An 18,269-nucleotide genomic window follows, 5' to 3' on the forward strand; every position below is an offset into this window, starting at 1 on the left:
ATTAGAATCGATTTAATAATTCATGTATTTTTATAACTGTCAAATATCGAATAGAACGACAGTACTTATTTGGATGTAGGTCGGATATATGAACTCAATAAATACCTGTGGTGGGCTGTGCCCAAAACTGAGTGTTTTGTTTTGCTTTTGTCTACTTTTAGGGCCTACCTACACCAAACGTGGTGTAATGTAGTAAAAGTACTCATAATAATACATATATATCATTTCATCTTACCGTATGTTATCGAAAAAGATTGTATTAAAAAAAGAAGGGCCGGTATCAATTTAGTTCCTTTCAAATGCATCGAGGTCTAAAACAAGTCATAATCAAAATATGCTTAAAACTTTCACATTATCTGGACCATTAATGATTGAAATTGGTGACCATGGCTCCGGATTGTCCGATGGAGTTTGTTCAGATCATGACGTCATTTTCCTGTTGAAATATATCCTTTATAAATATGTCCAGATTAATCAATATGAAGCAAAACGTGAACAGAGTAGATTATGGATTGAAAACGTTTAGTAATACAACTTGAGCCATAAATGGCTCGTGTGGGATATGAACAAATGCGGTTTCTCTTAACTTACACAACGACTCTACTTCTTAATGCCACGCTATAGCAGACGGTTACAAAGATATTAATGTTAAAAACTCCCAGATGCCTGATCGATAAATTTGCTAATAGATCACAAACGGGCTTAAATTGTGAAGCTGTTTTGTAGAATATGTAAGTGTATTCATCATGTAAGCAAGAACACTTTCAAATGTGTCGTTTACATGATAGATAGTAGTACTGGAAAATACCACACGCCCGATGCCAAAAAATGTGAGCCACATGACACACCCAATAATGCCATAGAATCAGATTTCTTACTGTACGATACATACGTATATCTTTGGTTAATCCCCTTTACCAGTTGTGAATTCCAGTAGGCCTTTCCATGAGTTTGTGCCATATGTAATTGTTTAATAAATAAATGTGGCCTGCTTTCTCAATAATTGCTGTTTCCTCAACCGACCGATTCAATGTTCTGCCGTCTTGTGCGCGCAATGCAGCTTATATCCGTCGTAATATTACACAGCCAGTTTGTTCTTCCCGGTGTCTTCCTATCCACGGTTTTGATCACACATCAAACCAGAATAAATATTGATCTATCTCTTATGATTGCGGCGCAAACTACAGCATATCATAATAAATATTTTCTGTGTTATAAAGTAGTATAAATCTCGCTATAATAATAGATAACAAAAAGATGATCTCAAAATGGAGGAACGTATCGTTTACATGTATACACTTCAGTTGTGTTATAGCAAACATCACACTCAACTTTACAACACCAAATAAAATTACATCTGCACATTGATTCGACTTCTTCTGTTTTGGTGTCGTATCCTCTACCGCAGCATAAACTGTCACAATTCTCATCCTTCTGACACCGACGTCCACCAGTACCTGGTGAATGAGCTGTCGGCTTACAGTAGTCTGGCGATTGATCTCTGTAAACCATTTCTGTTGAAAGTGGTTTACGAGGTGATATTTCTTTTAACAAGAGTCCCGGACGGGCTCCATTTCCGAGTCGAACTTTTTGTGCGCTTTCATACTTTTGTTGAAGTAATCTGGAAATGTTTTGAAAAGGAGCAAGTTGTTTCCAACATGTTTTAGTTGAGCACGTTGCTGAAATTCCGTGACATTTACAAGTCTTCTTCATTCCTTTCTTTACAAGCTATGAATGTAAAAATAAAAAAAACGTTTACGGGACTGTATAATACGTATTATTTCCCATCTCATTCTGCTATAGCAGATTTGGGTTTCTTTTTATACTTGTTTTCAGAAAATGTAGCCTACACATTATAGATGATTTATCTTTATTCCTTTTATGTTAAATTTAATATGTATTAGGACCAAGATACCTAATTTAATCAGTAAATAATGAGGTAATCGGAATACTTTTTTCAAAACTTCCATTATTATATTATATTTTTCTTCTTATTATTATTTTACACAATTTTACAAAGGTGTACATACATTGTTACAGCACTTGTGAGCTATCGATACATAATATCAAACTTCAAATAAACTTTACGCCTACACTTTTTGATTTGTTTGTTCTGAGTTGTAAAGTAGTTCTAATTCCATTGACTGTGTTTGGCAATTATTGCTATGTTTATTTGCTTTGTATTTCTCACAATGATTCTAACCGAACTTTGATTATAAATTATGGGAGAGAAGAGTTGTAAATTCTTTTCTTCCTGTTAACTTTAAATTCGAATAACTTACAAACAAAATAAATGTAAACAAAATGTGTAAATAAATTATTTATATAGCACTAATAGTAAACAAAACCTAAAATCAGACAAATAGTTCCATAGAGAAATCAGGTCACCTGGAGATTAGGCAAAGAGCCATTTAATCGTACCCAGACAATAATTAACCCTTTGCACTGTATCTGTAGACTAAATTGAACAAGGGCAGTAGCGTAATTTGCAATTGTTGAAATATATGTATTATTGTATTATTGTACAAGAAATACACGTTGGGTTCAAGTGTACAACCAGTGGTACGAAGAGAAACAAATTTCGCGCACGCGTGAAATTAGGCATTTAGTCATTTTGACACACACAATTCAAGTGTTTTGGTGGTGTGGGGAGGAGTGCGATAATAAATGGTTTGTGGGTCTTCCACACGCATTCATTGGTAAATGGGAATGTTATCACAACTATGGGAATTGACGCAGTGCGTCTATTAGGCCTACTCTTACAGGAGATTAGCAGCCAAATCCATTTTCGATTAAAAAAAAAATTGCCGTAAAAAAAAATAAACATAGCCAAATATAGCAAATTAAAATTGTGATATTGCAGATATATAATATCACGAGATATGTTTACGTTGAGCCAATCTTTTAACATCGGCTGAGGAGACATGAAAGTACAGTATTGACAAGCTATAGTGACATAGATCGCAACGCAATAAGGAAATTAATAAGTACAACGACAACCGCAGAGCAAAATGACCTTTATGTTCATATAATTATAAGGCAACCAAACAAACAAACGAAGAGTGGGATTTAAAACTTGAAATGTACGAATCTGGACGATGACAAAATGTAATACTGTAATTGATTGATAACATTATATTCTTTTAAAGAGGAACCGCCGAGAGAGAAAAGCAGTTAAGCATAGAAGCCATCATCAAGGATTATTGCTTATGTTTTTATTAGGCACATTTTATCAAGACCCCGATTAGACAATCAATAAGTACCCACTTCTTTTGAAAACGGTCATTAAATTAACTTTAATTATTAACAAATGGAGATAATTTTAATGCAAAGGTAAATGTTGTAGATGAGATATTCGTCACAGTAATAAAACACCAATAATTGATAATAATCACACTTACCAGTACTCCTAAATCACTGTTATGTCTATCTAGTTTTTCTGTCGCATCGTTTCTATTATTTTTCAAAAATTCCCGTACAAATTTTTGACTATATTTCATATTGTCTCCACAGCCTCCCCATCTCCAGGTTTCCCGATTTTTATCAACATCAAACGTGGTTTCATCGCATGAACACCGCAGTAGATGATTTCGGCTACATGCCCTAGCTATGGCATGGGATAGGCCTGCAGATGACACTGCATATAGGAATGATCCTTCTTTAAACCCTGTAAAGAAATAGGAAGATACAATAGTTGTGAGATACAGCACTACCTTTAAAGACATGCAGCATCAGTATGTACTCAAGAATATTCTTGATATTTCATAACTGTAGTAAAAGCTTTAATACAGTATTGAATTTTCCTTAAAGGAAATTATACGTGTTTTTTAGTAATTGAATAATGCAGAATTAATGACTTATCACATGAGTTTCAATAAGAATATACACATAGTACATAGTAGGCTTAAATAGACCCATCCAAGATTAATAACTGTTTAAATAACATGCTGAGTAATAATTGTGTTAATAAATTTAATATATGAGATACATAAGATATAAACAATTTCTATAAAAATTTCATTTCGATGAATTAATATTCTAATATTTTTTACTATTAAAAATACCGGTAGTTATTAATTTTTAATAAATGCAAAGTAGGCTAAATTTAAATAAATTAGCGATAAAAGGATTAACATTATTATTTTAATATTACAAAAAAAAAAAAATAGGACAAATAATATATTATCCGAGGTCATTCTATAAATAATATTGTTTGCAGAGTGGCAGTGCGTAAAATAGGCTACTTGATTTATATTTTTATAATTTATTTTCTAATAAATACAATATAATACACTAATATTATTATCACACAAAAATATATATTTAAAAACCACATTCACGTATGGTATAACAAATGTGTTTCCATGTAATGAGATATTGATAGTTTTAGGACATAACGTAAACTATATTAATTAAGGTTAAAGGACACGCCAACGGGTGGAAATCAGACTGGTAAAAAGTCCATGGAGAAGTCTCGACTGAAATACGCGGAGCAACTAACGTTGTTGGCTAAAATTATATACAGTATAAGTTTCGTTAGGAAACGAGTAATTAGTGTCAAGCAATAGCTAGAGCCGTCCGTCTTGTGTGTGACATAGCCTATCAAGTGAATGATCATTTTACATGAAATTGAGGGATTTAGAACATCGATGTTGATCGGTAATATCAGGGAAGAGTGAACCCCTGGTAATATGTCTGTCTCAAAAATCCATGACTCTACTATTTGAATTAGAAGATTAACGATTACGTGATATGATGGGTGCCTGAAATATGTATCACGCCCATAATTTGAGATATTTGGCTAGCATTAAGATCCTCAAAACGTGCAACAAGACGCGTTTAATCACCAATGTACAATTCGGATACCGGGGATGTGGTAAAATATTATAAGTGTTAGCACTACTTTATATGCCAAAAATGAAAATCCCGGACCACATTTATACCAATGGTAATGTGGTAATTCAATTTTCTGTGTATTGTTTAATATATTCGAAAAAAAACAAAGCATTTTAAACTGCTGGTCAGCTGAAACATATGTTTCTGTTGTCGTTGGCCATACACTTTGAATTACACATGCTAATTCAGTAGTTCCTTGGTAAGGCAGTTCCCACCAGCCGGCTTAAATTATTTAACTTATTATGGTAAGGATCTCAAACGATAAGCTTAACACTTGCAATATAGACTTCACACTTTGTAATAACATATTTAAATTCGCACCAACTTGATAATTCAAGAAATCTCGCTGTTTTTATTCGTTAGAGGCTCTATACTGTGGTGTTATCTATATAATGTATACATTCTAGTCCAATCACGATGGAGTAACTAAATATAGGCTAATAATTAGTACTGTCATTCTTAAGAATAACAGTGTTACACGAACTAATAGTGGAACCATTTAATGAATACTGTATTCTAGTCCTAACGTTGTGCAAAGAAAAAAAATCTGCTAAACCTCTTGTACACGTTGTTCAGCCGCCATGATAGCAGTGTAAAAAACAATTAAGGCAAAGTAAAGGAGACCCAGCTTTCGGACTTTCGTTTTACAGTTTAAAGTGTCAAAGTAAATATCATCTCAATTAATTTGTATACAGAAGACAGGCGACTATGACATCTAGTTTTATCAAAACATAAATCGTGTTCTTCATTAAAAACTTATCTCCTTAATTAATATTTCCTTAATCGGTTAGTCTTATTAGCTAGTACAGTAGTTATATTCTTATTCTTTAAAATGATATACTGATATACTGTTCCTTGAGCAACAAATGCATTATAAAAGAGACACCGTTGTGTTAGACTTATTAAGAATTTTAACCGATACACCTCTAGCATTAACTCATCCTCGCCTACTTCGACTCCCCATTTTGCTCCTCCTTCTCTCCAACTCATTCGTATAGCGTATATCCTCGCCTAACTCTTTTTGCAACTCTACATCTCAAACTCCTGGGTGCCTACACTCGCCTACTTCTCCCTTTTAAATCCCTCTCAAACTTCATTCATAGCGTGTTGATGTTCACCTTATCAAACCTTGGTCAATTATCATTCCTAGACAAAGTCAATTTTAATAACGTAACTAAATCAATAGTTAACCAAATGTTTCAACACTCAACAAAAGTTTTGTAAGTGCATGGCACTAGGCATATTTGTCGTTATGGTACCCACAGCCAGACTGAAACGGAACTGCAAACAATAGTACTGACAGATATAAAACACTGCCTATAACGAAATAGTTAACAATTACACGAGGAGACAAATTGGCCAGATGTGTGCAAAACAACTCATGTATAAGAATGTTCATTTGGGAGAATGGGGAAATCTGACAAATAAGTAATATTTGTATGACGTCACAGTTTAGTTAATAATTATACGAGACACATTTACAACAAATATTTTGCTTTGGAGTATTTTGTTTTTAACGTGGGATCATCAACAGGTATTTATAGCGAACACCCAGTTAGATATTATGTACACATACAACTGTTATTGTTTTCACCAGGAGGGAATATGTACATGAATTGACTTTGATGTATGATATTTCCTAAGATTTTACGACACCCTGTAATTGTTTTTAGTTGCTGTTCAATGATTAGATCAATCGAGTGCTCATAAGACATTTGATGAAAGCTATACTTTGCACACATTAAAGTTATGGACTATAACGAGAAAGTGAATTTGGAAATTTCAATCAACAGCGTAGGATTATACTAACTATATAGAGAACCATCTAAAGCTTGAAAAATGAAGTGGTCTATAATCCAAAGGCATTCTGTTTTGTTTTATGCTGGCCTTTCTTGTGTAAATTCATTTGATATTACAGGTAGGCCTACTATGTGCCCTGAAAAAAGGTTTTCCCAATACACTCAGTATATTCTTGTGAATCTGAAAGTTATACGGAAAAGGCATTTAATATGCAAACAAAAATTAATATTCTCTTATTTTACAACTATAGACTATACGCATGAATAATGATAATTTTTTTTACGTTGACGGACTAAAGGAGCACTTTCGACCAATAAGATTAGTCCGGTTGAAATGGACAGTGAACATGAGTCGTAAGTTTCTGTAAAATGTTTGCCAATACTACAATATAATGATGGTCTGTGGTTTATAGCCTCGTAGAAAATCCTTTGTAAAGGGTAGTTAAAAACTGAGTAAAACACTCATAGCAAATCAAAAGTGGATCATCCTGTTGGTATTCAATTTAAATACACTTAAATAGGCCTACACTTAGCTAATTAAACGACGAATTCTCAAAAAACACTTTTAGTACAAATCTGTCATTTTTGAGGAGGTGTAAAGTAACAAGAAGGATATGAATGATAGTGATAACATCGTTCCCTTGTGGGTCAAGTGTTTTTATCTTATGCCAATTACTAATAAGTCTTTTTAGTATGACTATTTTTTTAAATATAAAAAACCTCATAATTATGCAAGTAAAATTCTGGTAATTGCTATATAATGAATCAAATAATCAAATACTATAGCTTTTTATCATTTCTAGAAGGATTATAAAATGATAAATCAGGGTCAAGTATTTATAATATCTTAATCACTTAATGCTATATCAGTGCTAATTTTGTATTAGGTATTTCACAATAAAATTAGCATATTTCTGTGACAATAAAACTGTCGAAATGTTTGTTCTGAAGTCGTTACATTTATTGATGGTTATAAATGATATGTATTCAATGAATATTAGTATAATAAGTTACATCAATTCTGCTCATGTATAGGCCTGTGATAAATTATTGAATGTCTACATATTAACGGTAATTAATAAGTAACAAACAACTTCGAACACCATCGAGCTGGTGCGGCGTTTGTACTAAACATTTCAGATTTTAGACAAGTTTCAGTTTTAAATGTTGTTAAATTGCACAATTACATTCAGCGATGAATGCCCACACTAATAAGTTAATACTCATACAAAATTACTTGAATTAAGTATTGGCTAGTATCGAAAGATCCGTTCTTTCAAAAAATGAAATTAATTTATAGTAATAATGGGCGTATCTCATTGAGCAATATTTTAAAAAAAAACATAATTAATACAGGCTATGCTAAAATCACGTCAAACACATTATGACAAGTAATAATTGGCGGACGAATCACACATGCGTGTTTAAAATAGATAAATCTATGATAAATAGATTAAAATTGGCTTGTTACAGATCCTCTAAAACGGCGACGAATCATCTCTTGATATAACAGGGACATACATCTTCACAAACTTATCTAAGCGGGGACATATATATTTCCATTTTTTCAATTGGTTTGATGAACATCTTACTTGACAACTAGTAAGTCGGATGTATCAAGGGATGAACCTTATATCATCCTGTCCAACCACAGGCAGGGGGCGATTAAATGTCTCCTACAAGTGTATGTCTTTCAGAGTAAAGACTTAATTCCGATTGCGTTTCCGATTATCATTTTGTGTTTGCAGGAGGGTATTTGCAACAACCGGTTAAATTTGGCACCGATGTCAATTAGTGAGTTAGAAATAACTGTTTATTTAATTTTGTATTTTTAATACAACGCCATGTGAATGTTATTCTCCCATGCGGAGAGAGGGCGGGGTACTAAGCGGATGAGGGGAGGGAAATCTGACTGAAGTGTGTAGTGCCCCGAAACCAACAATATCTACCGTAATATACGTCACGTGCTCCATGTATGGTCTGCAGTATCACCATGCGTATCGATTGGGAACAGAGTAGTTGTGGAGATATTAAGTCTGCCATAATTTGCAAAATTTGTTCAAGAAGTTTCACTAGAGTAAATACATTATTAAACTGACACTACAATCTGACAGCTGTCGCAAACTTCAATGATAAATCAGGAGATATTGCTGCTACGTATTATTGTTTTTATAAATGCACTCATTTCAGATTTGCCGATTTAAGGTCAAATAAAATCGAATACAAACTATTAGATATCAATCAATTACAAACATTGTTTGTTTGGATAAAATGTGGTGCTTTCCTGAAATTGTGACCACAATGGCAATTGTCAATCAAACAACAGATACCCCTTTAAAGCTGCATTCACATGTTTTACGTAACGAAAACGGCGCTGTTCAAGTCTTCATAAGGTTCCATTATTTAACAAACGTTGCCGTCATCCGTTCCGTGAAAACGGAATAGAACAAATACGAATGAAGCTTAATTTAGCATTCATTTCAAAATATATAGGCCTATCCTGTATTCGGATTTAATTGTATATCATCCAGTGATATGAACATAATAAACGAACAACGTTTTACAATCATTGTGCCAAAATCAATATTGTGGCATGTTTATTATGTAGCCTTTGATCTGTAATTAGGCAGCTAGAAGATAAGAAATTGATAAACATAAAAATTCACAGACTAATATTCTGTAGGCCTATACCTCAACAGATTAGATTAGAAGAATTAATGACTATTATGACGTCGTTGTATGGTATGAAATTGAAGTATAATATACATTCCGCCGTGATATAAAAATGGAAATCTAGGCCTATCACAGGTTTATTCATTTCTTATAATTCAAGTAACACTGGAGGAAAAGAGGTCCAGTACCATTGGTGTGTTAGTGGTACCGGAGTCTGCAGACAAAGTATATACTGTATATCAGTATGTGAATGATCATTAAACAACGAGACGTTTAAAACAGTCTGTTCATCTATTCTAAAATGGCTTTTACAGAAAATACTGGTATGGGATTGAAAGGTTATAACGTGCCAGATGATTTATATTTGCATTTGAACTATTACAAAATGAATATATATTATGCTTTAATAACAAATATAGGCCTAATAGAATTAATGATATACAATTCAGCCATGTTATATGCGTCTATCTTAATAGTCATATGTTGGCAGGGAAGTTTAATTTCATCATTCCTGGTCACCTCCCTGTTTCGCAACAGGATCGGCCACTTTTCCGTACCTTGACAACATCTAGCAAACGATTCCCCATTTACAAAATGTATCTTCTAATGCAATAATATACTCAATCAGAGTTATGGTACTGCTATGTTACAGGCGCCTATCGTATTTATTTCATATCATCACATTATTTGTGGGGGAGGGGAAGTTTAATTTCCCAAACATCGCATCATTTCCCTTCGTTGTAACCTCCTTGTTGACTGACTTGTCTTCATCTTGATTCGCAGAAAACGGTTATAGTGCTTAAACATGATTGTATTCCTGCTTACCGTATACTTTATAAAGGGAAATGAGGCCCTTAAATAGTGATACAAAACAGAAGCACAAAGAATACAAGTAACGATTGAATGAAACGTTAAAAAAGGATGTCACGTCTACCGGTGAAAATAAACATGCATATATAAAAAAAACATGTTATCGTCATTTTTACAGCTAATATCCAGGCTGTATTAAGATCCACCAGGTGTATAATTGTTGAAATACACATATATTTTAGTATTTAGTTGAATGAGAGTGTCGCTCCATCTGGAATTCTAAATAGCATTATAGGCATAATTGTTTTGTTTTGAAGTTCAATATAAATATTGTTTGTCGATGAAAGTAATAAATCTATAACTATATTCATTAAATAACTCCCGAATTTAAGAAGTGGAATGTCTAACATGAAACTCCTACTATGAAACATTTATTTTACAGTATAATATATCAATATTTGTATTTCAATCGTTCAATGCTAACATCTGCTTTCGTTTATCAATCTTTCCTGTGTTTGGTTTATTTTCATAACGACTTTTACCTTTGAAACAACTTACATCAGATTCGTTTATATGTTACATGACATGATGATATAATATGTTGTATTGTCATTTTGTATTGGTTCAGCTACTAGACTCTATGATCGTTCTGTCTTAATTCAAATCAAACACCCGACACAAAAAAAAAAGAAAAAAAGTATAGGCCTACAAAGGAGAAAACCATAATTAGGCCAAATAAATAAATAATAAATAAATAAAAAATAAAATTGTCACGTAATTTCATTTTTTATGAACCACAAAACGCTCAACGATTACGCAATTTGGAAAAGCGAATTATTCTTTCAATTTTTAATGAATACGACAATTTTAGATAAAATAGGCCTATAGCAAATAAAAAAGTCATGCGGCTCCAACAAATGGAAACTTTAGATTTAAATAAAATAATATTTACTTACTATTTTTCAGCAAATTTTTCTTATAGGATGAGTTACTAAGATCACAATTCCAGCGTTCATTATGGAACTCATATAAGCAAGATCTATTGCTAATATCGATAGCCTCCTTCAAGACGTCGATCATACCTTCGTCTCGCCGACACATACTTCGTTGTTTGCCGTTAAGTCCAAGGAATTTACAATTGTTTTTGTCCAAACTTATTCGTCTGTTAGATAAAATCCTAGAATAAAGAAAGGGTTTAAAAAAATAGAAATTTGGGATTGTATTTTTCCTAGCATTAAAAACATTAATATTAATAATTAGCGATTGGTCTGTTTAACAACGGAGTAAAATGTAACATTGCTCAATATGCAATCGTACGTAAAAGGATAACGGATCAACCCACCCGCTCCTAAATTCAAGAATCATAATTTCATGCATGGTACTTACAGACCCTATATACAAAAAGTGTATATTTTACTAAAGTGTATGTATAAAGAGTATGGGAGATTATGCCTATTAGTAAAAAAAATAATATTTTGGCACACATGGCGTTTCGTATGTATAATAATACTTAGCTCGAAATTCATTTCCAGACAAAAATTGAAACGTTGACTGGTGGACTAACAAAAAAGACAATCAATGCAGACTGGGGAAAGAGTCTAGTGTACAGTATTTTGAATAAAGCTTACACAAAGTTTGGACCAAGTCACGTGTCTAAAACCGTATACAGAATAGGCGTAGGCCTAAGTACCGGTAAGTAAAGTAAAACAGAGCGTGCACATATTAAACCACAAGGCACAATCTGTGTGATCTGTAGGCCTATATTGCACTTACTAAAAACTAAATATAAAAGCTTACGTATACACATAAAATAAATCACTATAATAACAATATCAGATTGTATAACTTGTTTATCGAATTATGTCGGCAACACTTAGATGTTTAGTAATGTTTTCATAACAGACAGAGAAGTTGACCTAGCAATATGATCATATCGCTAATGTTATGACTATAAAACGCAACAAGTTTTCGTAAACAATGAAATGGGAAAGACATTTTGATGTATATTGTGAAATAAGTGAGTTGAAATGATGGCGTAATCTTCCTGACACATAAGAAACGCAGTATACAGAACACAATAAGGACTAGTTCACACCAAGTAACATTTGCGTCAATGGTTGCTATTTATAAATGCGTGGACATTTCTTGTGTGAACTATCCCGTTAACTTGTATTAAGCTGATACATAATGTAGGCCAGTGAACCACATTGGTTGCTTTTAAACTCAGTCCTGATTCGGATATCTTCAGACGTATCACGTCCTTCCAGACAGCACAGAAAGAACGTGTGCACAGCCATACAATTCTCTCATGTACGATAATCAGTTAACCTTAATTTTCATATAATGTGTTGAAATAAGAACAATCCTTATTCTTAATTATACAGTTTCCTTTGAGATATTATACCATAATCAGTTTAGACCTGGGAGAAACAGTGTTATTTAATAGTATGACTTGGTAAAGAAAAACAATCAATTAATAAGTATAATGGACAATGACAATGTTTGGATAGTGTTAAATCTTGTATCATGCTTCTAAAACAAAAATGTCGAAAAACGCAAATTATGAGGAAAATGAGGGAAACACGTCTTACAAGACTATGATTTGAACCACATATCAATTAAGCATGCTAATAGTTTCACTATTTTGTTAATAGTGTATTAAACACAGTCAATCATGAATATTCTTTTTGGTCATATAACGTTTCTTAATTCCATTATCTGTAATAGTTTATTCAAGATAGGACGCTATTAAGATTGATACAATCTAGATTAGCCCAAATACATCTCGTCAACACGAACTGGAGCTGCACACCCGTTAGGTTCAGAAAACTTTGTTACATTTTGACGTGAAAAGAATTACTATTTAATAAGTACAGTGTTCCATATTCTGAAGTCTACCTGATGGATACACAATACACTTTTCAAGATAACATGCATCTCGACACTCGTAAAGGGTGAATAGCCTAAATTTTATAAATAATGTACTGCGCGATTCCTTTGAAGTTTGAAGATGATTTTAGATAGGCATAATCTAGGCCACAGAGTTGACAAAAAGTAGGCCTCTTTATTGAATTTGTTCATGGTGGGGTGGAACCATAAACGCGGTATAGGCTACAAGACAAATGTGCAGAATTCTCACACAGTAGTCAGATAATACAATGTACTGTACTATAATTATGTGAAACTTGCCATACACTATTTAATAATAAAACAACTGATGAGAGGAATCTAAAAGTTCTCAATAGAAGATGGTCACCTCAAGTTACGCACAAAGCGTCAAAAATAAAAGTTGGACTGGAATTGCTGTGAAAACTATTTCAGACGAAAAGGAGTTAAAAACCAACCAGTTAAGGTGTTCTTTTAATGAGTATCTACCGTTGTTTTCATATTTTGTTATAGAAAGGGAATCCCCTCAAAAATAAGTTTAGTAAAGATCAAGTCAGATTTGGTTCATAATATGAGATAAAACAGAGGTATTTGACAGATACAAGTCAACTGAAACCAAACCATTCATCAATCAAAAAAAGCCACCGACAAATCATCTGTCAGTCAGGTTATCAGTAAACCACTCATTCAATCAATCAACCAACGAATCAAATCTACTGATCGACGATTCTCCTAATTATTCCACGGAAGGACCGATAAAATATACTAAACAATCGATTAATTTATTCAAAATTCTTAGAAATTATTAATTCTATAACCAAACTTAAATATAGGTATGACATTTCAGCTTCCTGATAAATGTCAGCAATTCAAATACACTGATGGACACTATAGTCAACAGGTTGAATCAAATGCTTGTTATAAACATACGGCATTGATATCCTTTTCAGAAATAGGGTAAAAATACAATGCTACTGGTCTCTATTATAAGTTCCGTGTATTTTGTCTTCTCTGTTATTACCGCACATTAAACGGAGAACTTAAGAATAACAGATATGTATGCTCAAGAGGCCTGATTTGATACACAACCGATGATAGTCGTATATATCGTTATTGTTATTAAGAATAATCTACATTTCATAAATGTCCATGGCCCTTTAACATGGTATTCAAATGTATCATTTCAGAAAAATTAGATAAATAAACATTGACAGTTTGTAAAACTAATTTCCGGTTTCTTTTCCAACTACCTAACAAAGTTATAAAAATTATTCATAGCCACTGTAGCATCGCTTATGAATTCAAGGCTAAAACATAGAACTATGATTTCTAAAATAAATGATCAATTATACTAGAATATCAAATTCGTCTGTCCATCTGTAACACGTTATATATTATCAGTATTTAGCGAGTTGGAAAAAGGGGGATTGGTACTGGGGTTACGGGACAGGAATGATTGAACTTTTTCTTGGATTCATTTTTTTCATTGAATGCTAATTTCTTTAACAGTGAGAAATATTTCACAATACTACTAGTGTTTAAATCAATTTTCTATCGAGACAATTCTAATATAACTACTGTAATATAAAACTTGAAAAAAGAAACGCAAAAAAGTTACTAAAATATTTGTAGCCGTTAATCATGAAAATTCTCTCTGTCACAAAATTTCTAAACCTAAACTGGCCTATTTAAAATACCTTCCAACCACTTAAATAGTTTGACGTTGATACGTTGCAGGGTGGCTTCTGATGATACTATCACAAGACAACATCAGATGTATAGTGTCGGCATTCATTCGTTCAAAAGGCACCCAACCGACACTTATTATCACCACAAAAATAACATCGTTTGAAATTAATTTAACTTGAATTATTTTGACAACTAATACTATAATGCTGCTGTTTTAGCTGAATTATTTTTTAAAGACTTGTTTAAAGTTCATTCTACAAATAGTTTGGAGTCTGTATCAATCCGTAAATATTGGCATTTAAATATAAACATCTTGTAGTTGTGTCCTATTATATTAATATGATAATTCATATATCGAGCTGTCCTAGTATTCACATTTCAACATTTAGGTTGTGTTTACGAATGTTTTAAGCACGCGGAACATGTAACACACACTTTATTCTATGCTAAGGTAAACACCCGTATAATTCTACAATTCACCCAGCTAAATGAATATCAATACTTCTATTTATTGACTTAGGCCTAAAGTGAAACATATAGGGAAATCTTTGATATTATGTAATTGAAAGACGTATACATTATGCTAGTACATATCGTATTTTAAATAATTATGCCTACAAAATAATACAAGTACATTTATATCGAAAGAGTGCTCATACACATGATATATGTTTGTATTTTAGTAGGCCTATAACATTTTCAGCTGAATGTTTATGTATACCTACTTTTCTCACTCGCTAAAAAAAACACCTAAAAGTCGACAAAAACAATACATACCCAAAGTAGGTTGAGCAACTGGGCAGTAAACTAAGGCCAAAAAGAAGCACCATGAATAGGTACCCAAACTTCATGTTGTCGTATTAAACACTTTATGAGAAACATCCTACTTGCAGACCAATAATAGATCCAGGGCGAACCTTTAGAAACTGACGCCCGCACTAAACTGAGCACTTATTCTACTGTTTCCTGACTAAGGCAAAAAGTCGCTTAAGTTCACAAAGAATCAATCATTCATTTCAGGCGCGTTTGTGCTTTGGGTTGCAAAGTCATGATTGGTTGGTTCTTGTCGAAGGCGGGCAGTAGAGACTGCAGACGATCATGATCGGTTTACGTAATGTTAAGTTACAGCATATTACATTGGATTTGTAAGACAAAATTCCAATATTGACATATATCGCACCTTTGGCCTGATAGGTGTATGGAGTTTATTCTAGTTGTCGGAACTACGGACTTACTGATGACTGGAGGAATAGAAGAAAAAGACATTGTGTGTATAATTGGGTATCATAAAGTATATAGACTATTTGACTATATCCATATAATTTGACGTGTGCCAACACACAACAGGGTGATTTATTGTCAAATAGAACTGTCTTCTTTGATCTCCCGCTTGTAAACAAATATGATACTTTATTCTTGGTTGTTTATGTAAATTGTAAGAACTAATATTATCATTGAAAATATTTACCGTAAATAAGTACCGTAGTTTTTATTTAATTTGAGAAAATATAGCGCAGTGATAAATTGAGAACGATAATCATGATTGCTAATTTATAATAGTTATCATTATCGCCAAATGAATTCATAATTTTGGTATGTAAAATCTTTGGGATGCATCATGATTGTTTAGAGCCGTTTGTACATGGAACGTATTCAAAAGAAATTCGAATAATTGTTATTAATACCATTCTAGCCGTTTTAGCATTGATAGGCCTATACTATTAATAATAATATAATTACTATAATTGTTTTTCTGTTATTATTGTTACTTATCATTTATATATCGTACAGTATTATCGATATTATTCTCAAACATACAATTTGTCGTGTTCATATAAACTATACCCTAATATAGATCACCTTTAAAAGTAAAACTGATTATAGCACGCCACCTATACAGCAGGAATATTTCAATCACAATATCGTTCGACATTTTTTTGGGGTCAATAATTGACATTAATCAATATTTTATAGGCCTACTGGTTTCTGTTACCAATAGTAATTATCTTATCTACATAACTGTAGGCCTATATTCGTTTTTACAATACAATAATAGTACAATGGCTATGAGAGCCATTGCCAAGAAAAACCAACTCTTTGATTTTGATAGAAGCCCACGAAGACCAGTATAGTGTCCCACGTATAAAATCACACGTATTGGTATACTATTCAACTCTTTCCGAAACCACTCTCATACTCATTTACAACCTGGCCGCCCTCCACAAGCTAAAAACAGAAAAAACGACTGTTCGAAGTGTGAGAAAATAACAATTAATTATGGAAAAATGTGATTTCAACACATTTGTCGTCAACGGATTAATTCATAACCACTTGGCCTAAAGACTTATCCTTTAAGGGTATAAAGACAGGCAGACGTCATAAATTCCATAGAATTTAAGAACAATACTTTGCTAAGAAAGACATATGGAAATATGAAAATGAGATTATAGGAGCCTAAATGAATTAATTAATCTGCTGCCATACGATGTCCACTCCTAAACATTTATATAACTTTTCTAATGCTCGGTTCTCAAAACTCGTGTGCCCTAAACTCAAATCGCTAGACTACGCATAGTTTTTTCATTCATTCATTCAATCTTTTTATTTCGGAATCTCTGGTCCATAGAAAGTACGATTACATATACATTTGTTAGTGCATTATTATACACTTAGCTGTTTTTTCCTTCATGCCGTCTATACTTATGGGGTGAGATCACCGTCATGCACATGGGATAGGCCTACATTCCCTCCAGACATTTATAACCCGTCGCCGGGTATAGATGTATACTATATACTAGACGATTAAATATTTCAGATGCTTATTTCATTAATGATGCAGTGAAAGTGAAAACTGTTGACTATAGGGCCATGTTTAAATACATCGTGGCCAATAACCTTTGGCATAATGAATCAGCTCTATCAAATTAGTAAGCCTCCCATACAAATACTCTTGCACTTTTAGCCGTTTTTACTTTTCTTTAGACTCATTAAATGACTTTTTAGCCCAAGGAAAATGTACGGAAAGTCACAATAATGTATATTAGGCCTAAAACTAAAAGATCAACAACTCGGAAAGAAAGAAATTTGGCGGTGGTCATAATTTGGTGTAGGCCTATTTCTTTAAACGCTTACGGAGAACGAAGTTAGAAGCCACAAAATGTGTCCTCTGGTGGGTCTATATATTTATAATTTGACATTATCATGCCCCGAGCGAAGTTTGTGGTTGAAAATAAAGTTGTTATTGTTTCTACATATGACTTACTTTAAAGTCTTGGAATACGTTAACCTTTTCAAATAGGCTGTAAAATTATTACATTTTCCTATACACATAGGGACAATTAGATATATGAATACGACATTATATTAAAAGACCACACATTAAGATAACATCCGTTTCAAATACACCGTTACAAATCATTAATATGATTTTAAGGACTTGTTGATTTTTGTGGTCAAGTAAACTCAAATTGTTAGAAACGCATTGTGTCTGAATCGTTTTTATAAATGTCACTTCAC

The 18,269-nt window shown here is 32.8% G+C and overlaps 1 protein-coding gene across 1 annotated transcript; it reads right to left on the minus strand.

Moving 5' to 3' along the window:
* Positions 1-15,714, minus strand: LOC144843109 (protein Wnt-9a-like). Its single transcript, XM_078699823.1, has 4 exons — positions 15,531-15,714; positions 11,135-11,355; positions 3,402-3,667; positions 1-1,728 (listed from the first exon to the last, which is right to left on the minus strand). Exons 1-4 carry the CDS (start codon positions 15,602-15,604, stop codon positions 1,264-1,266), a joined length of 1,026 nt encoding a protein of 341 aa, XP_078555949.1. The 5' UTR covers positions 15,605-15,714; the 3' UTR covers positions 1-1,263.
* Between the last annotated feature and the right edge of the window lie 2,555 nt (positions 15,715-18,269).

The sequence above is a fragment of the Antedon bifida genome, chromosome 1 (assembly GCF_963402885.1).
Source record: "Antedon bifida chromosome 1, ecAntBifi1.1, whole genome shotgun sequence".
In the NCBI taxonomy this organism is placed as follows: domain Eukaryota; kingdom Metazoa; phylum Echinodermata; class Crinoidea; order Comatulida; family Antedonidae; genus Antedon; species Antedon bifida.

Excerpts from the sequence above, each read along its gene's own strand:
- LOC144843109 (XM_078699823.1), bottom strand. The coding sequence starts at position 15,604 with ATGAAGTTTGGGTACCTATTCATGGTGCTTCTTTTTGGCCTTAGTTTA. Across the intron at positions 3,668-11,134 it reads GAAAAATTTGCTGAAAAATA|GGTTTAAAGAAGGATCATTC; the intron begins GTAAGTAAATAT and ends ATTTCTTTACAG. Across the intron at positions 1,729-3,401 it reads ACAGTGATTTAGGAGTACTG|CTTGTAAAGAAAGGAATGAA; the intron begins GTAAGTGTGATT and ends TTACATTCATAG.